The following is a 16,643-nucleotide window of genomic DNA, read 5'->3' as shown; positions in this document are numbered from 1 at the left end:
TAGCCAAATAAATTTTTTTTTCAAAAACTCATTCTCTATTGAAGTATAACTGATTATTAAATGATTTTGAAAGCATTTATTGAGAAGCCACCGAGGCCACATGAAGAGATCCAAAGCACTATCAGATAAGGTTGTCCCTCCTTTCAAAGAGCCAATGATTTAAATGGAGACCAAGCAAAAGTCTCTGAAAATCAAATCAAAATATATAATTTAAATCACAATTTGGAGAAAAGAGGAAAAAATTGACTGCTTTAATTGCCAAACAATGACACAATATGTGCATTATTTCCCACTCCTGAGGCCTGAACAGGCAGTGTAAAACAATGGAATTATGTTAGGTATCAATACATAGGGAAGATTTGGATAGACTCCTATTGGGGTGGTAATGTAGCTTTCCTGAGTGAGAGCCCTATAGAAAAGCATGCAGAAGAACAGAAGGTTGCACTTGCAAATGTGAGTAAACTTCCTCATCTGAAAAAGAAACTCATCCCAGAGAGCCTAAATCATTACAATACCTCTGAGAAAAGAAAGGAAGAGACCAGTGTAAGGCACAATGGATTAAAAACTGAGCTGGAGGGTGTGCCTTTCACGTAAATGGTGTTCCATCAACATTTGTAAAGTGGATGATGATTATTCAAGGTTTAAAACGTGGGTAGCGGGGCGCCTGGGTGGCTCAGTGGGTTAAAGCCTCTGCTTTCGGCTCGGGTCATGATCCCAGGGTCCTGGGATCGAGCCCCGCATCGGGCTCTCGGCTCAGCAGGGAGCCTGCTTCCTCCTCTCTCTCTCTCTGCCTGCCTCTCTGCCTACTTGCGATCTCTGTCTGTCAAATAAATAAATAAATCTTTAAAAAAAAAAAAAAAAAAAAAAAAAAACGTGGGTAGCGTGTGCATATAATCAATATAATCTCCCAGACCTTTTGTTAATAAGCCTTTGGGACTACTGAAACAACCATAAACCTGCCTACACAAGGTACCTGACTAAATGGCTGACTTTATTATTTATGACACTCCAAGAAGCATAAGGAAGAGCTTAGAGTAAGAAAATACATATATTTGAAAAGTAGCTGAGATAGTGGTAGAAAGATAAAATGTGGCCTTCTCTCAGGGAAAGAAAAGAGGGAAGAGGAGGAGGAGAAGGTATGGAGAGGAACAAGAAGGGCGCGCCAAGCAATGTGAGATAAAACTAAGTCTAAAACACAGCATGCAACTCAATGTAAAATTAGCTTTAGGATTCCTGGAAATCAAAGCAAAACATAAAATACAAAGGTTGCTACCTACGCTACTATTACCTAATAGAAGAAAGCATACCAGTCATCACATCAAGGACACAGAATTGTGTCATGGCACTGAACTCTATGAAAATATTTTGATCAAGCTCCAATTCTTTTAAAAAGCGAAATTAGGGGCACCTGGGTGGCTCAGTGGGTTAAAGCCTCTGCCTTCAGCTCAGGTCATGATCCCAGGGGCCTGGGATTGAGCCCCGCATGGGGCTCTCTGCTCAGCAGGGAGCCTGCTTCCTCCTCTCTCTCTCTGCCTGCCTCTCTGCCTACTTGTGATCTCTGTTCTGTCAAAAAAATAAATAAAATCTTAAAAAAAATAAAAAATAAAAAGCGAAATTAAACAACAATATATATAATTGATGACAGTTTTCTAGAAAATGAAGAGACATGTATATTGTCTTTTCTCATACTGACACACACTAAAGGCTAAGGACATAATATAAAGTCATAGTTCCATGTAATTATGTCAAAGCTAACTGAATAAAGTAGATTTCTAATGATGTGGCATATTGTGTCAGTAGTCCTGACAAATAATTATTTAACATTTTCTTTAAACCATTACTTTGGATATGAATTGTGTCAGCTAAGTTTCTGATAGTTAAGGCATAGCAAAAAATTAAAAATTAAGATCCTTATAAAAAATCTAGGTATCATGGTTATTAATTGAATTATATGTTATTACACATTTTTTCTCATTTTAAAGCTTTATTTTTCAGATTTATAAGTGACAAAGCTGATGTTTTTGTGTGAAAATTAGAAAGTTTAACTTGGCCTCAGTTCAAATTCTGCTCCATAAAACAAGGAGTAGAACACCTCATCCTAGATTTTGATAGCAGGAATCACCAGATGTCACTAAGTATCATAAAACAATCTTGTGATTTTATAGAATACTTAATTTTTAAGCAACACTCCATCTTCATGGGCCTCCAAAGATCATTTAGAACCAAATCACCACCCAAATAACTAAATGAGTTAAACAATTAGTGTTTTTCAGCATTATCCATATGGGTGTTAAAGAAAGTCTGCCTAAAGGGATAATTTTTTTTTTTTTATAATTGATACTTAACCATTCCTTCTGTTAGCAATTAGCCAACAGGTTCAATTGCTCATTCACACCACTCCCAGTAGACTTTCGTAAAAATCCAACAAAGAGAAAGGATGTTTAGCTTCCATTTTTGCTATAATAACAAGGTATATACTTAGTTAACCTAAAATTTGTCCACCTGCTTAAGTTGAAATGGAAAGATAATTACTTAAGACTTCACATAGTTAAGGGTGGAAAAAAAGTTACTTCTATCCATTAGATCCTAACACGTTAAGAATCTACATTGAAGTCATATGCACTTACCCATAGACCTTAAAGGCAAAAAATGAATTAATAAATACCACAAAAAGTCTTAAATTATTTTTATTTCATCGTCTTTACTAATTGAATAAAACATAGCTGTGGTACAGTAGAAGAGCTGTGGTTAAAATCAAAATCTTTTGCATTAAATATAATGAGATTGAAAGTATAAAATGGATAGCCCTGAATCTATAATTTGTTGAGAACACAGCAGATGTGCATAAGTGAGGAATATCTATTTAACCTCATACCCTTATATGATGTGGAGACGGAGAACTACCTGTTTATTAAGTAGTCCATACTTTGAGTCCAACATTAAGAATCAGTGTTCTGGGAATTAATCTATTTTAGAAATCTTAAGGTCATCCTTAAAAACAAAAGCACTTGGTAGTAAAACAACCTTTAGTGGGACTTGTTCAATTTTCATGATTAGAGGTGTGTTTAAAAAGGGGCGGAGGGACACCTGGGTGGTACGGTTAGTTAAGTGTCTGCCTTTGGTTTAGGTCATGATCTCAAGGTCCTGGGTCCAAGCCCTGTGTCAGGCTCCCTGCATAGCTGGGAGTCTGCTTCTCCCTCCCTCTCTGCCTCTGCCCCCTCCCTGTTCATGCACACACTCTCTCTTTCTCTCTCTTTCTCAAATAAATAAAAATTTTTAAAAAGAAAATTAAAAAAAAAATGAAGTTGCTGCATCCAAGATAGGGAGGTGATGAAGTTTTTGACACAGGAGGAAAATCTTGCAGAGCTTTAGGTTCTAAGAGAAATGAATGCACTAAAAGCAGAGAAGTAGGTTAATAAGGTGGCTAAATAGGAAGCTACATGCTCTCCTTCCCTCAACAGACGCCAAGTTAACAACAAATGGACCATCATACCTCTGTGAGAATTCTAGAGGCCTATTGAGAAGCTACAGTACCCAGGCCATAATTGTGGAGAGACTGGTAGGGCTGGAAAATTATCATTTTGCATCCAAGTAAGGACTTACTTGGGCTAGAATCATCAGTGGATGTTAAATCTAGGGGGTAGTTTTGATGAATAGCAGATAATACATGGTCTCACAGTATCTCCCCACTGACTGCATACAAATTGCAAGAAAAAAATAAAGCCACAATTATACAATGGAATATTATACAGTAGGAAAAAAAAGTGGTCAACACCATGACCAAGGTAATCAAGTTAACTTCACCAATGAGGAACAGAAAGATATCGTGTGTCTCCATATGTGAAACCTTGAGAAGAACTCATCATCATCTATGATGTATTTCAGCCAAGCAGGCATAACCTGAATCTAATTATGAAGTAATACCAGCCAAACCCAAAATGATGAATATTATTTTCAAAAAGAAGAAAAGGGGGAAACCTGGGTGACAGTTGAGCATCCAACTCTTGGTTTCAGCTCAGGTTGTGATCTCAGGGTCATGGAATCATGCCCCATGTCAGGCTTCCTGCTCACCTGGGAGTCTGCTTAAGATTCTCTCCCTCTCCCTCTGCACTTCCTCCAACTCACGTGCGCACTCTCCCTCTCTCTAAAATAAATAAATCAGTCTTTTTAAAAAAATAACAGAAGAGGAAAATATTCTTCAACTATGTCAAGGTCATGGGAAGAAGTTAAGTTGGCAGGATAGTAGGGAAACCCTGGGCTTGCCTTGTCTCTCGATTGCAGCTAAATCAACATCAAATCATTTTTGAATAACTAGGAAATCAGTCTGAGGATTAAGAAAACAATCTGCACGATTGGACAGAGAGAACATGGCAGATGTAAGTTTGGAGACGTGAATTGGGGGAGAGAAGAGCTACAGTGCTGTGAAGGGGAGGGAGCCCTTTTCATGGAGAAAAGTCAGGGAGAGAGTGGAAGAGAGAGCAGCATGTAGGGTTTGTGCAAGATGCCATGGTGTGGGGATCCCCTGGGAGGGGAGATTTTTTTTCATTCTTCCATGAGGGCCTCCTGAATGGCAGCAGCCATGAGTCCCCTTCCTCAGGGATAAGAAAGTGGGTGATGCCATCTTCCACACTCCACTACCTTCCCTATTCCCCCCACCCCAACACATAGGCATTGTTGGACTTCAGAGAGAAACACAGCACCTCCAGTGGAGGCTGGGGTCACTTAACACCAAATCCCACTCTCGGACTTCCAGCAGGGTCATCTTTACTAGGGCAGGTCTGACTGTGAGCCAGCTCAGTGAGTTTCTCCCTCAGAAGACCAGCACAGACACCCACATGTACCAAGTCTACTGAAAATAGAGTGCTCTCCAAAGCATCAGCTTCAGTTCTGGGGGAGCTAGGATCAGGCTTTCCTTTAAAAAAAAAAAAAAAATAGAGGGCGCCCAGGTGGCTCAGTAAACGGTTAAAGCCTCTGCCTTCGGTTCAGGTCATGATCGAGCCTGAGATCGAGCCCCACATCAGGCTCTCTGCTCAGCAGGGAGCCTGCTTCCCTTCCTCTCTGCCTGCTTCTCTGCCTACTTGTGATCTCTGTCAAATAAATAAATAAAATCTTTAAAAAAAAAAGTTACTTTAAAAAAATAAAATAAAGGGACGCCTGGGTGGCTCAGTTGGTTGGGCAGCTGCCTTCGGCTCGGGTCATGGTCCCAGCGTCCTGGGATCGAGTCCCGCATCGGGCTCCTTGCTCGGCGGGGAGCCTGCTTCTCCCTCTGCCTCTGCCTGCCATTCTGTCTGCCTGTGCTTGCTCTCGCCCTCTCTCTCTCTCTCTGATAAATAAATAAAATCTTAAAAATAAAATAAAATAAAAATATATTTTTTAAAATTTTCTTTATATATATATTTACACACACACACACTCTAAGAAGCATTGTCATACAAAATGAGGTGCAAAGTATCTATAAATTCTATAGAGATAGAAGCTGCCAAATGCTCAGAACTTTCCTTCTTCCTCTTATGAACACACAGAACCAACAAGTAATATCTGAGGGACTATAAATCTATATAATGATTCTTTTTCAGTTCAACATCAGACTTAACATGAAGGAAAACCCAAAGGTTAATACTTTCTGAAGAGATATGGATCAAAATTATTGTCAAGTTAACTGATATTTATTTCTTTAATCTTATATTGATGTGATTATACTCTACATTTTAATCAGAAATATAGAAACTAAAAAATAATTCATATTGTGATGCCTTCCACCTCCCACAATTGGAATCATCTTTTACATTAATTTATTTTTTTTTAAGATTTTATTTATTTATATGACAGAGATCACAAGTAGGCAGAGAGTCAGGCAGAGAGAGAGGAGGAAGCAGGCTCCCTGCTGAGCAGAGAGCCCAAAGTGGGGGCTCAATCCCAGGACCCTGGGATCATGACCTGAGCCGAAGGCAGAGGCTTTAACTCACTGAGCCACCTAGGTGCCCCGGAATCATTTTTTTTAAAGCATTATTAATGCAAGGCATTCCCGAGAATTTCTATTTCTTGAGATAAGAATAAAACTCTCAAAATCTATGCATCTATGCCTCTCTATAATATAATCTAGAGGATCTGTGGCACACAGCACCAGCAAAAAGGAGCATAGTTATCACAAGTAATAGGCGGCTTTTCAATAATTGGCTCCACTATAAAAAGCCTGCAGTTAGTGGGATTAGAACAGATTTATTACCATGGTTCAATGTATTTAGCAAGGAATAACTCTTGAAAGTTAAATTAAGGTAAGTTCTTAAATGATAAAATCATGTAACTTTACTGTATTTATCAGCCATACTGACTTTTTTAACTCATGTTTTTGTTTTTTTAGTTTTTTCTATAAGTGATCCATCTTTCAGAAGCCATGAATTATCCTGGATGTCTTTTGCTTCCTTCCGTATTCGAAAAAAGACACATATTCAATTGCAGTTTCAGCCTCTTTCTGCAGATGGCATCTTATTTTATGTTGCACAACACTTAAAAGCGCAATCAGGTAAAACTGGCAGGATGTTTATGGTGGAGGGAATTGGGACCCTAACATATTCCCAGTAGTCTTTTAAGTAATGTGTAATGGAGTATTTTTATTTTTTTAAGTCACTGAGCCTATAAAATATGTAAATACTTGATACTTATATGTTCTGTTATCACTGCAAGTGTATGTTTATGAACTGACTAACTATAAATTTCAATAAAATAGCAAGAGTTTTACAATTAAAGTTAGCAAAAACCAAATATAGTATATTCTCAACTGCATAACAATCCCATCACAAAAGAGGTTAAAGCCAAGTATAATAGTTTTATGTCAAAAGGAACAAAATATGTATATAAGAAATAAATGAAAGGAAGTCACGATTGATATATTTCCAGTAAATCCATCCACATTTATAGCTCCAAAAATTTTCTTTAAGTTATTCAACATGTTATCTACATAGTAAACCTAGGATTCACATTCCAAAATATGTTTGTAAAAATATTAACTATAAAACTAGCACAATTATTGCAGAATAATATGGAATAAAAGTATCCATGTAGTATGTTGCAGTTTAAAAAATTGTTTTTTAGTTTTTATTACTTTACTGTTGATTTTCATTTTCATATATCTTTCTCCAGAATTTTGATGAAGACATCTGCATTTATAGTTACATTTCTATTGAAAAATATTTTTAAATTTTACATTTGGCTTTTCTTTCATCTTGTTTCTCAGAAAATGAAATTTTAGTATTGGGAAATAATTAAATCAGTTTTTGTTTTCCACAGCCAACACAAATGATACCCTGATTTTCACAAGCTAATCTAAGTACCTCTTTTGAATGTGTCTTAATATGCTGCTAAATGATTAGAATATCAGAGAATTAGACTAAAGTGTTTCCATCTCAATTATTTTGAAGGTGAAATACCTTCAAAATAATTTCAAAGAGAAAAGATAATCTTAAAGAAAAAAGATAACATGATTGTGCTACAAAATATATCTTAGAAGAGATTTGTTTTCCTGAGATTTTCTATTTCATTTTAAATTTATGATTAAATCTCCCTGTGAAAATGTCAAATAAAAGAATTGTCCACAAACTTTCTACTTCTAAATCAAGAGACATTAAAAAATCAACTTTAGTTATGTTTCCCATTAAAAAATTCAGGATTAACCTTTGTATGGTTAAGGGCATAAAATCAGAATATATTTGGCACTGTACTGGCAAAGACTGTCATAATGTAGTTTTATAATTAGTACACTAGATACATATTTATGTTTATGTATGTTAATTAAAAGCTCATACACATTAATATACATAGGAGTCCAAAAGCACATTTTTCTTACATTTGTTATTAAATGGCACTTCATGCCAGTCAAGATTTTCCTTTTTCCTGCCTCAGACACTGTTTACAAAGAGAGATGAAAACAGATATATCAGTTTCATGTCATGGTTGGTGCTGCATCTGACACTTAAGTAAGGGAATCATGAAAACTCTAAAATATTAAAAATCTAAGCTTCACATTCCCAGACTCAGATTAATCTAAAGGTATTTATCAGATGAAAAGCATTTATTTATTTATTTATTAGTGTTCAGATGATGTAATGAAGTGGTAAAGTATATTGCATTTATTTACAGTTGCATAAAATACAAGTGATGTTTTCATACTTTGTACCTTCTTTAAGAGTTATGTCTGATGTAAACGTTAACTGAGCCCTCTGATTCTCTGCTGAGAGGAGCTTCTCCTAAAAAAATGCCCACTAAATACACAATGTAAAAAAATAAATTGGTATCAGCAACCAAATAGGTTTTCATATGTGAAAAGCCTAAATTTCACAGCTTATAAGGTATCTCTTATCTCTGTAGAGGTTAATAATTTTAATAATCTCAAATAATATAAAATTTAAAACAAAATGATAATTTCAAAATTATCTTCATTGATTTGAGATCTTTGATTTTGGAAAGAGATTTTAAAGAAATATACCCTTGGCACCTGTTCATCCATTGCTGTTAACTATTTCATACCTTAAAGTGTTTTGATACATAAAAGTTACCAATACTATATTAAGCACATATAATCACAGACAGCCTGAATTCACAAAATGTGTTTTTAAAAAAGCCTGGTCATCCACAATGTAACATTAAAAATACTCAAACAAATAATAAAAGATAAGTAAATTAATATTACCTTCACTTTCCTGTTAGGGAGATCAAGTATATAAAATTTCCCTAATATACTTCTTCTATAGTCCCTTCACAAATGTGAGGTCCTAAAAGGTTGCTTTGATCTCTGATGCATGGTTGGGGTGGAAGGTGAGGGGTGGAGGCAATGGCAGCACAGATGAGGGAGGGAGGGTCCTAGACATGGTTGAATAGGCATTAAATAGCCAAGGTGAATTATTTATGACATTCATTCCATTTATGACCTCAGTTTCTTAGAAGTACTATCCACTTGTGGTCAACTTCTAACATATACTTACCCTAATGGCAGTCTGTACTCATGACCCATGACTACAGCAATGACCCATGTTCTAGACTACTAAAATAAAGATTTGCATAACAAAATCTGCCAATACACTTACAACAACAATTTTAGTTTCCAAGGACACAGAGGGGAAAAGAAAAACACTTTTTGGGGGGTCAGTTCACCGCAAGACAAGAACATACCCACAAAACTGTTAAAGTAAGCCATCCTTGGGGCGCCTCTGTGGGCTAAAGCCTCTGCCTTCACTTCAGGTCGTGATCCCAGGGTCCTGGGATGGAGCCCCGCATTGGGCTCTTTGCTCAGCAGGGAGTCTGCTTCCTCCTCTCTCTCTGCCTGCCTCTCTGCCTACTTGTGATCTCTCTGTCCAATAAATAAATCTTTAAAAAAAAAAAAAAGCGATCTCTTTGCTCTTAGAGTTGACAACTTAACCAGTGATATTATAGATCACATCTTTAGCTTTCCTAATCATTTTTTTTAGATATTTTATATTCCATTGTAGCCCTTCACTGTAACACTGTTTACTACAGGACTCTCTACGACACAAGTAGCAAGAGAAACTTCTTCCATAATACTGTGAAGATTTGTTTGTGTCCACTTATAGTCACAAGTATATTCAGAGTGTTATACATTTTTAAAACTTAGTATCAATTATGTTTCATTGTTCTAGTTTCTTATGGTACAAAATTTAAATGATTCAGTCCACATTTTTCTTTCATATTAAAAGTCTGCAAATGCTGCTTCTCTCTCTTTAGACTCAAAATATTATTCATGTTAGAAAATAGATGAATAAAGTGAATTTCTTCCTTTTCTAGGATTTTTTAAAATTTGTACATCATTATAGGATAAAGAGGTTATATTTCTTGCTTTCAGCTTCAAGCTAGTATTTGAGAAATACTCTGCATCATCTCACCCCACAACTATACAAAGATGAATTTTTTTAAGATTGTATTTATTTATTTGACAGAGATCATAAGTAGGCAGAGAGGCAGATGGGGGTGGTGGGAAGCAGGCTCCCCGCTGAGCAGAGAGCACGATGTGGGGCTCAATCCCAGGACCCTGGGATTATGACCTGAGCTGAAGGCAGAGGCTTTAACCCACTGAACCACCCAGGTACTCCACAAAGGTGATTCCTTAATTCAACAGTTGTTTATTTAGCATCTAATTATGTGCCAGGTACTATGCTAGGTATTGGAGATAACTGTTGGGCCAAATCAGACACAGACCCTATTCTCATGAAGTTTACCAACTAGAGGCTGAGGCAGCTGTTAATCAAATAATCACAGATGTAATGACAGATTATATTCACTAGAAATTCTCTGTAAGAAAAATCATTAAGAGACCCACATTTTGCATGGAATCATATAGTTTTCTCAAGCAGAAATCATAAGTGTAGGACTGTAGAATTGCTAGGTCTCCCAACTGTCCTAGAATAATGGTCTGAAGTGGACCACAAGGATGAATAGAATAATGGACACTATTTGTAGGAGGGGAGTGAAGGAGTGTGGCACTGCCCAAGAAAAAAAGGAAGAGTAGCATGTGCCAAGAAATCTCCTTGGATAAGAAAAGAAACTATGGTTGTGAAATGTTAGAAAAAAAAATGCTATTTTGAGGAAGGTATCTCTATAGTTTGCTAACCTCTTAAAACAGTCTTACATTGAAGGGCTGCATTCTTTACTAGGCACCGAGTTCATCTGAATGCCTCACTGCAATTTCATACATATGCTGGATCGTATTTGTTCAGATTTGTTCACAGATGACAATACAATTTTATATTGTGAAGGAGGGAATCATGGTGCAATTAAAGAACTAATAGAAACAAACCTGACCGACTCTGGGGGAATCTAGGAACACTTCTCTGAGGAAGTGGCATTTAAACTCTGATCTGAAGGGTAGTAGTCACCTAGGTGAGACGGAATGGGGACTTGAGGGAGTATTCCCAGAAAAAAGAAAACAACATATGCAAAGATTCTGAGGCAAGAACAAGGTCAGTGTTGCTGGAGTAAAGGGATTAGAGGAAGAGCGGAGAATACACTCCAGGTAAACCTCGAGAAAGGGGCAAGGGACCCACTGAGGTTCTATACATGTTAAGGATTTGGGGCTCTTATCTCAACAGCAATGAATGCCATTAAAAGGTGGTATAATGACCAGATATTTTCATTTGAAAAGATCATTTTAGCTTCAGTGTCGATTCTAAAATCAATAGAAAGGAAGTGAGGAGGCTCTAGCAATCAATTAAGCTGGAGAGGACAGTAAAACTAATGAAGGTGGCGTAAGCAGACAGAGTAAGAGGTTTACAGTGAACCAAATGCTGATAAATGTTTCATTAGAGACCTGGCTTTGATAAACTGATTATTGTGGAACAACAACAAAAAAATATATGGAATTGAGGATCAAACCTAAATTTTTGGTTTGAAGAACTGGAGGACAAGGGAGTGACTCACTGGGTTTGGAAAGACCAGAAGATGCCAGGTGTGTGGGAGGAAGTTCACAAATTGAAATATGAACTTTGGAGTTTGATGTGCCTTTAAAACATCCAAGCGGTGATCTCAGCTAAGGATTTGTGTCGTAGATGGAACGTGACGTGGAGGACATGGCTGAAACTTTGGGGAGCAGAATTAACTGCTCTTAATCCTCGTGCTTACTTCTTCAATCTCAAAAACAGAATCAGCAGCTTGGAGTAACACATCTAAGTTACTTTTTACACGTTCATCCTTAACTATATAAAATCGTTAAAGGAAAGCCTCACTTTAACTGAAGAACCACAATACATTCATTCAGTGTGAAATATTTACAACTAGGAAAAGCTTACGTGGCCAATTCCTGAATAATACAAGATGTATGTACGAATATATACAGATATATTTTTATCTGTAAATGGAAACAAAATTCTCTAACATTATTGTGATCAAGACTATTGCTTTTTTTCCCCCCAAAACCAAAGCTTACTCAAATGACCAAAGGGCACGAGTTTTTAATGGAGCAACATTTTACCGTTACTAATTAATTGTTTTCTTTCTCAATAGGTGATTTTTTATGTATCTCCTTAGTAAATGGTTCTGTTCAATTTCGCTACAACCTTGGTGACAGAACTATCATTCTAGAAACTCTCCAAAAAGTAACTACGGATGGAAGTACTTGGCATGTGATTAAAGCAGGAAGAGTTGGTGCGGAAGGCTACCTGGATCTGGATGGGATAAATGTAACGGAAAAAGCCAATGCTAAAATGAGCTCCCTGGACACAAATACTGACTTCTATATTGGGGGAGTGTCATCCTTAAATCTTGTAAATCCTATGTCAATAGCAAGTGAACCTATAGGTTTTCATGGTTGTGTTCGAGAAGTTATTATAAATAATCAAGTATTACAACTAACTGAATTAGGAGCAAAAGGAGGTTCAAATGTAGGTGACTGTGATGGGACACCCTGTGGGTATAATGTGTGCAGAAATAGGGGTGCATGTGTAGTAAATGGCACAACTTTCTCTTGCAGATGTTTGCCACATTGGGCTGGAAATACATGTGACCGGTCTGTGTATTGTTTGAATAATCTTTGTCTTCACCAATCTCTATGTATACCTGATGAGTCATATTCTTACACTTGTTTGTGTGCTTTGGGTTGGGTGGGAAAGTATTGTGAAAACAAAACTTCATTTTCAACTGCAAAATTTATGGGTAATTCTTATATTAAATACATTGATCCAGATTACAGAAGGAGAAACCTTCAGTTCACTACTATATCCTTAAATTTCAGTACTACTGAAACAGAAGGCTTAATTGTATGGATAGGAAAAGCTCAAAATGAAGAAAATGAAGAAAATGATTTTCTGGCAATTGGTCTCCATAATCAGTCCTTGAAAATAGCAGTTAATTTAGGAGAAAGCATTTCTGTGCCTATGACCTATAACAATGGCACATTCTGTCATAACAAATGGTACCATGTAAGAGTAATTCAAAATCAGACTCTTATTAAGGCCTACCTAGATGACAATCTAGTCATCTCTGAGGATATTGACCCCCACAAAAAATTTGTTGCTCTAAACTATGATGGCATTAGTTATCTAGGGGGCTTTGAATATGGCCAAAAGGTAAATAAAGTGACTCGAGAGATTTTTAAAAGAGCTTTTGTAGGCAAAATTAAAGATGTATTTTTTCAGGACTCAAAAAAAATTGAGCTAATTAAATCAGAGGGATACAATGTCTTTAATGGAGATGAACAAAATTAATCATATAAGCTACTACTTGTGATTTTAATTTACAAAATGTATGTGTAAATGTAGTTGTTTCAGATAGTCATTTCTTTGGCACTGTAGTCTAAATGCTACACATTTTTTTCTGTAAGTTTATAAAATATAGCTAAGGAAATTATTTGTTTTCCTATATCCAATATATCTGTAAATATGTTGATTCCAAAGTTTTAGCTCCATTTTGTGTTTACACATCTGTGAATTGTTTTTAAATAAAATTTAGGTGGGATAAATGATACACAGAAAAATAAATGAAAAAGCAAATAACCATAGGAAAAATAAAAATTATATTAAAAATATATAACTATATTGTATTTCATGGTTCAGTTATGAATATTTACAAAATTGAAATAATGTGAAATTTAAATATGGACTTGAACAAAAAGAAGGCAGAGGTGGAGAAAGGCAGGGTTGGCTGGTGAGGGTTAAACACTTATCTTCCACAGTAAGACATTAATAGCTTTTGCAACCTTTTTTTTTTTTTTTTTTTTAGTAAATACCATGTTACAAATATGAAGGCAAACATCCTAAGAAATGGCTAAAAGAATCAAAAATAGTTACCTCTGGAGAAAAGAATAGTGCAAACACTGTGTTGGGTTGTTGTTATAAACCTTACAGACTTACTTGACCTTTTAAACCAGGTACTTCTATAACTCATCAAATATAAAACAAAACTTTATTTACACTTAACTTTGAAGTCTAGAGTTCTCACAATTGGGCATAAAGCAGGTTCTGAATAATGCCACTGATTCTCTCTGTACCACTAAAAGCATAACTTGTGAAAGTCCATTTTACCCAACCACCATTTATTAATATACTTGTAAATAGAATTTTCTCTCCCCACCCCACTCCACCACTGTGGATGGGGAAAGTAGTTATTGCTGTTGTTGTTATTTAGGATTTTTAGAGTTTAATATTTGTGACAGTTTGGCCACCAAGAAAGCAACGGAAACCACCAATGACACAATGCACTAATAGGTAGGACTATGTGGAGAAAAAAAAATGATCTTAATAAGCAACTTGTAGACTTTTGAAAGGAAAAGTACATAATTTTCTTATTCAATGGCGAAGAGAGTTTACAAAAAGGACTGGTGCATAGTTAACTTCTCAATGCTATTAAGCAGGATCTGCCTCTGCAAGTTCCAGTCTGTACAAAGAAACCAGGTAAGCAATTTATCATTTGAAGGATTTTAGATTTGGGGGGCAGGGATTGTTTTTGCCACACCATTGCAATCAGAAAGCTGTAAATGCCCTTGGAGGGCCCCAGAACTAAAGTGAAGAATTTTGGCACCATTCAGTGGGACACAAATTGTGTATATTAAGTATATTAACATTAGAAAATGTGTATGAATAAAGATAATGTAAAACTGCAGAATGTCTAAATATTGATCCAAAGTAGTTTTTTTTTTTGTTTGAACAAAACCCATGCCAGAAAACTGCCCAGTGTTTGCTGCAAAACTGTGACCTAAATTTGTTTTGCATTGTACCATTTAACTTTGCTGATATCAAGATAATGATACCTGTTCTTAAATTGTTTGGATGGCTGATAATTAGATCTAACTTCAAAGATATACATTTTATGTATACAGGTAAGAAAGCTGTTCTATGTAAGGCTACCAAAGCTTCAATGAACCACACCTCCTGTTACAGTAGGCCATGTATTCCCTCAAAATAAATGCAGAGTACTATCCTTAAAGCAGCTCTTCCCAACATTTCAGTGGACCCCTGAAAGCCCGTAAGTTTTCTGGGGATCCCTAGAGTACTTCTTTTCTCAATGACAATTCCATGCGAAGTCAGATTTTCTTCATGTATTTCAAACAAAACAACATATTGCACAACACTGAATGCAGAGGCATGTACGGGAATCCAGCTGTGTTAAGTCAGACTATGGAGATGTGCAAAAATGAAAACAATGACATTCTTACTAAGATTAGTGGGAGTTATTTTTCATACAAATGTTATAGTAACATAACAGGATCATTGTTAAATATTTTAAAAATTGTAACATTTAATTTCTAAATTATTTAATCCATATTTAGGGTTCTCAGTAGTTTTGTAAAGGTTCCTGAAACCAAAGTGTGTGAGTTACTGCTTTAGAGCTGCTTCTGACAGCTGCAATTTTACATTAAGATGTGACCACTTGTCTTCTATACCACACGGCAAGCTCCAAGAGATGGGAGGCCAGCTAACGGTACTGCTCACCACTGAATTCCAAAAATCTAGTACCAAATAAGAATCTAAAACTGCTACCTAGCAATTCCCTGTAGGTTAAAATGGTTTGGTGAGGGGCGCCTGGGTGGCTCAGTGGGTTAAGCCGCTGCCTTCGGCTCAGGTCATGATCTCAGAGTCCTGGGATCGAGTCCCGCATCGGGCTCTCTGCTCAGCAGGGAGCCTGCTTCCCTCTCTCTCTCTCTCTGTCTGCCTCTCCATCTACTTGTGATTTCTCTGTCAAATAAATAAATAAAATCTTTAAAAAAAAAAAAAAAATGGTTTGGTGAAAAAAAAAAATGTTTACCTTTAAAATCTAAAATATCATGTGGTGAATTATCACCATTATTCATTTTTGCTATTATTGGGATGACAGTGTTTAAGATTTCCTGTGATATGCTTTTCAACACAAAATAAAAATTGATACAGAAACCCTTTAAGATAACCTTACTATAAATGTTAAAATGCCTCTGAAACAGTGTTGAATGTGAACATGTTTTAAAGTAAAGGTGAAATAACTACTAAGCCAGGTGGTGGCCATGTTTACCTTTTTATTTTTTAATTTATTTGAGAGAGAGCGCACCAGCATGGGTAGCGGCAGGCAGCAGTAGAGAGAAGAGCAGGAAGCCCCCATGGTGGGCTCAATCCCAAAACCCTAGGATCATGACCTGGGCCCAAGGCAGATGCTTAACCAACTGAGCCACCCAGGTGTCCCATTGTTCACCTTTTTGAAGATTCTAAGATTTGCGTATTAGAGAGAGCCAAAGGGGCGGGGAAGGACAGAGAATCCCAGCAGATTCCCCACCGAGCACTTGCCTCCTGTGGGGGCTCAACGTGGGGCTCCATCTCCCAAGAGCATACCTGAGCCCAAACCAGGAGTCTAACACTTAACCAAATGAGCCTCCCAGGCACCCCTTAAAGATTCCTTTTAAAGAAGGTGCTGCAAAAAAATCATTATTTTGCAGGATAAAGCATTCTTTTTTAAAATAAGGAATATTTTTAAAAAACAACCCAGGCAGATATATCCATACACACTGAATTATTTCCCAGAAAAAGCAAAGGCGTTTGGGGATAATTGTAGTTACTGAACTCACTGCTTTAAGTATATATGTTGGAGTTTCCCCCAACTCTTCTCAATCTGTAGACTCACGTTTTCAAGACACTTTTAAGCTATAAACCTAGTATTGCCTTATACATGAATTACTTAAA

The 16,643-nt window shown here is 36.5% G+C and overlaps 1 protein-coding gene across 1 annotated transcript in view; it reads left to right on the top strand.

The window, feature by feature from the left end:
- Window positions 1-13,492, top strand: part of EYS (eyes shut homolog) — a 1,683,276-nt gene extending 1,669,784 nt beyond the window's left edge. The window contains 2 exon segments of the mRNA XM_059179314.1: window positions 6,362-6,523; window positions 12,007-13,492. Of these exon segments, the coding sequence (XP_059035297.1) occupies window positions 6,362-6,523; window positions 12,007-13,205 (1,361 nt within the window). The 3' untranslated portion in view covers window positions 13,206-13,492.
- The last annotated feature ends 3,151 nt before the right edge of the window (window positions 13,493-16,643 follow it).

The sequence above is a fragment of the Mustela lutreola genome, chromosome 6 (assembly GCF_030435805.1).
Source record: "Mustela lutreola isolate mMusLut2 chromosome 6, mMusLut2.pri, whole genome shotgun sequence".
NCBI lineage: Eukaryota > Metazoa > Chordata > Mammalia > Carnivora > Mustelidae > Mustela > Mustela lutreola.
Note: the sequence above shows the minus strand (reverse complement) of the source record. Positions and strands in the feature narration are given on the sequence as shown.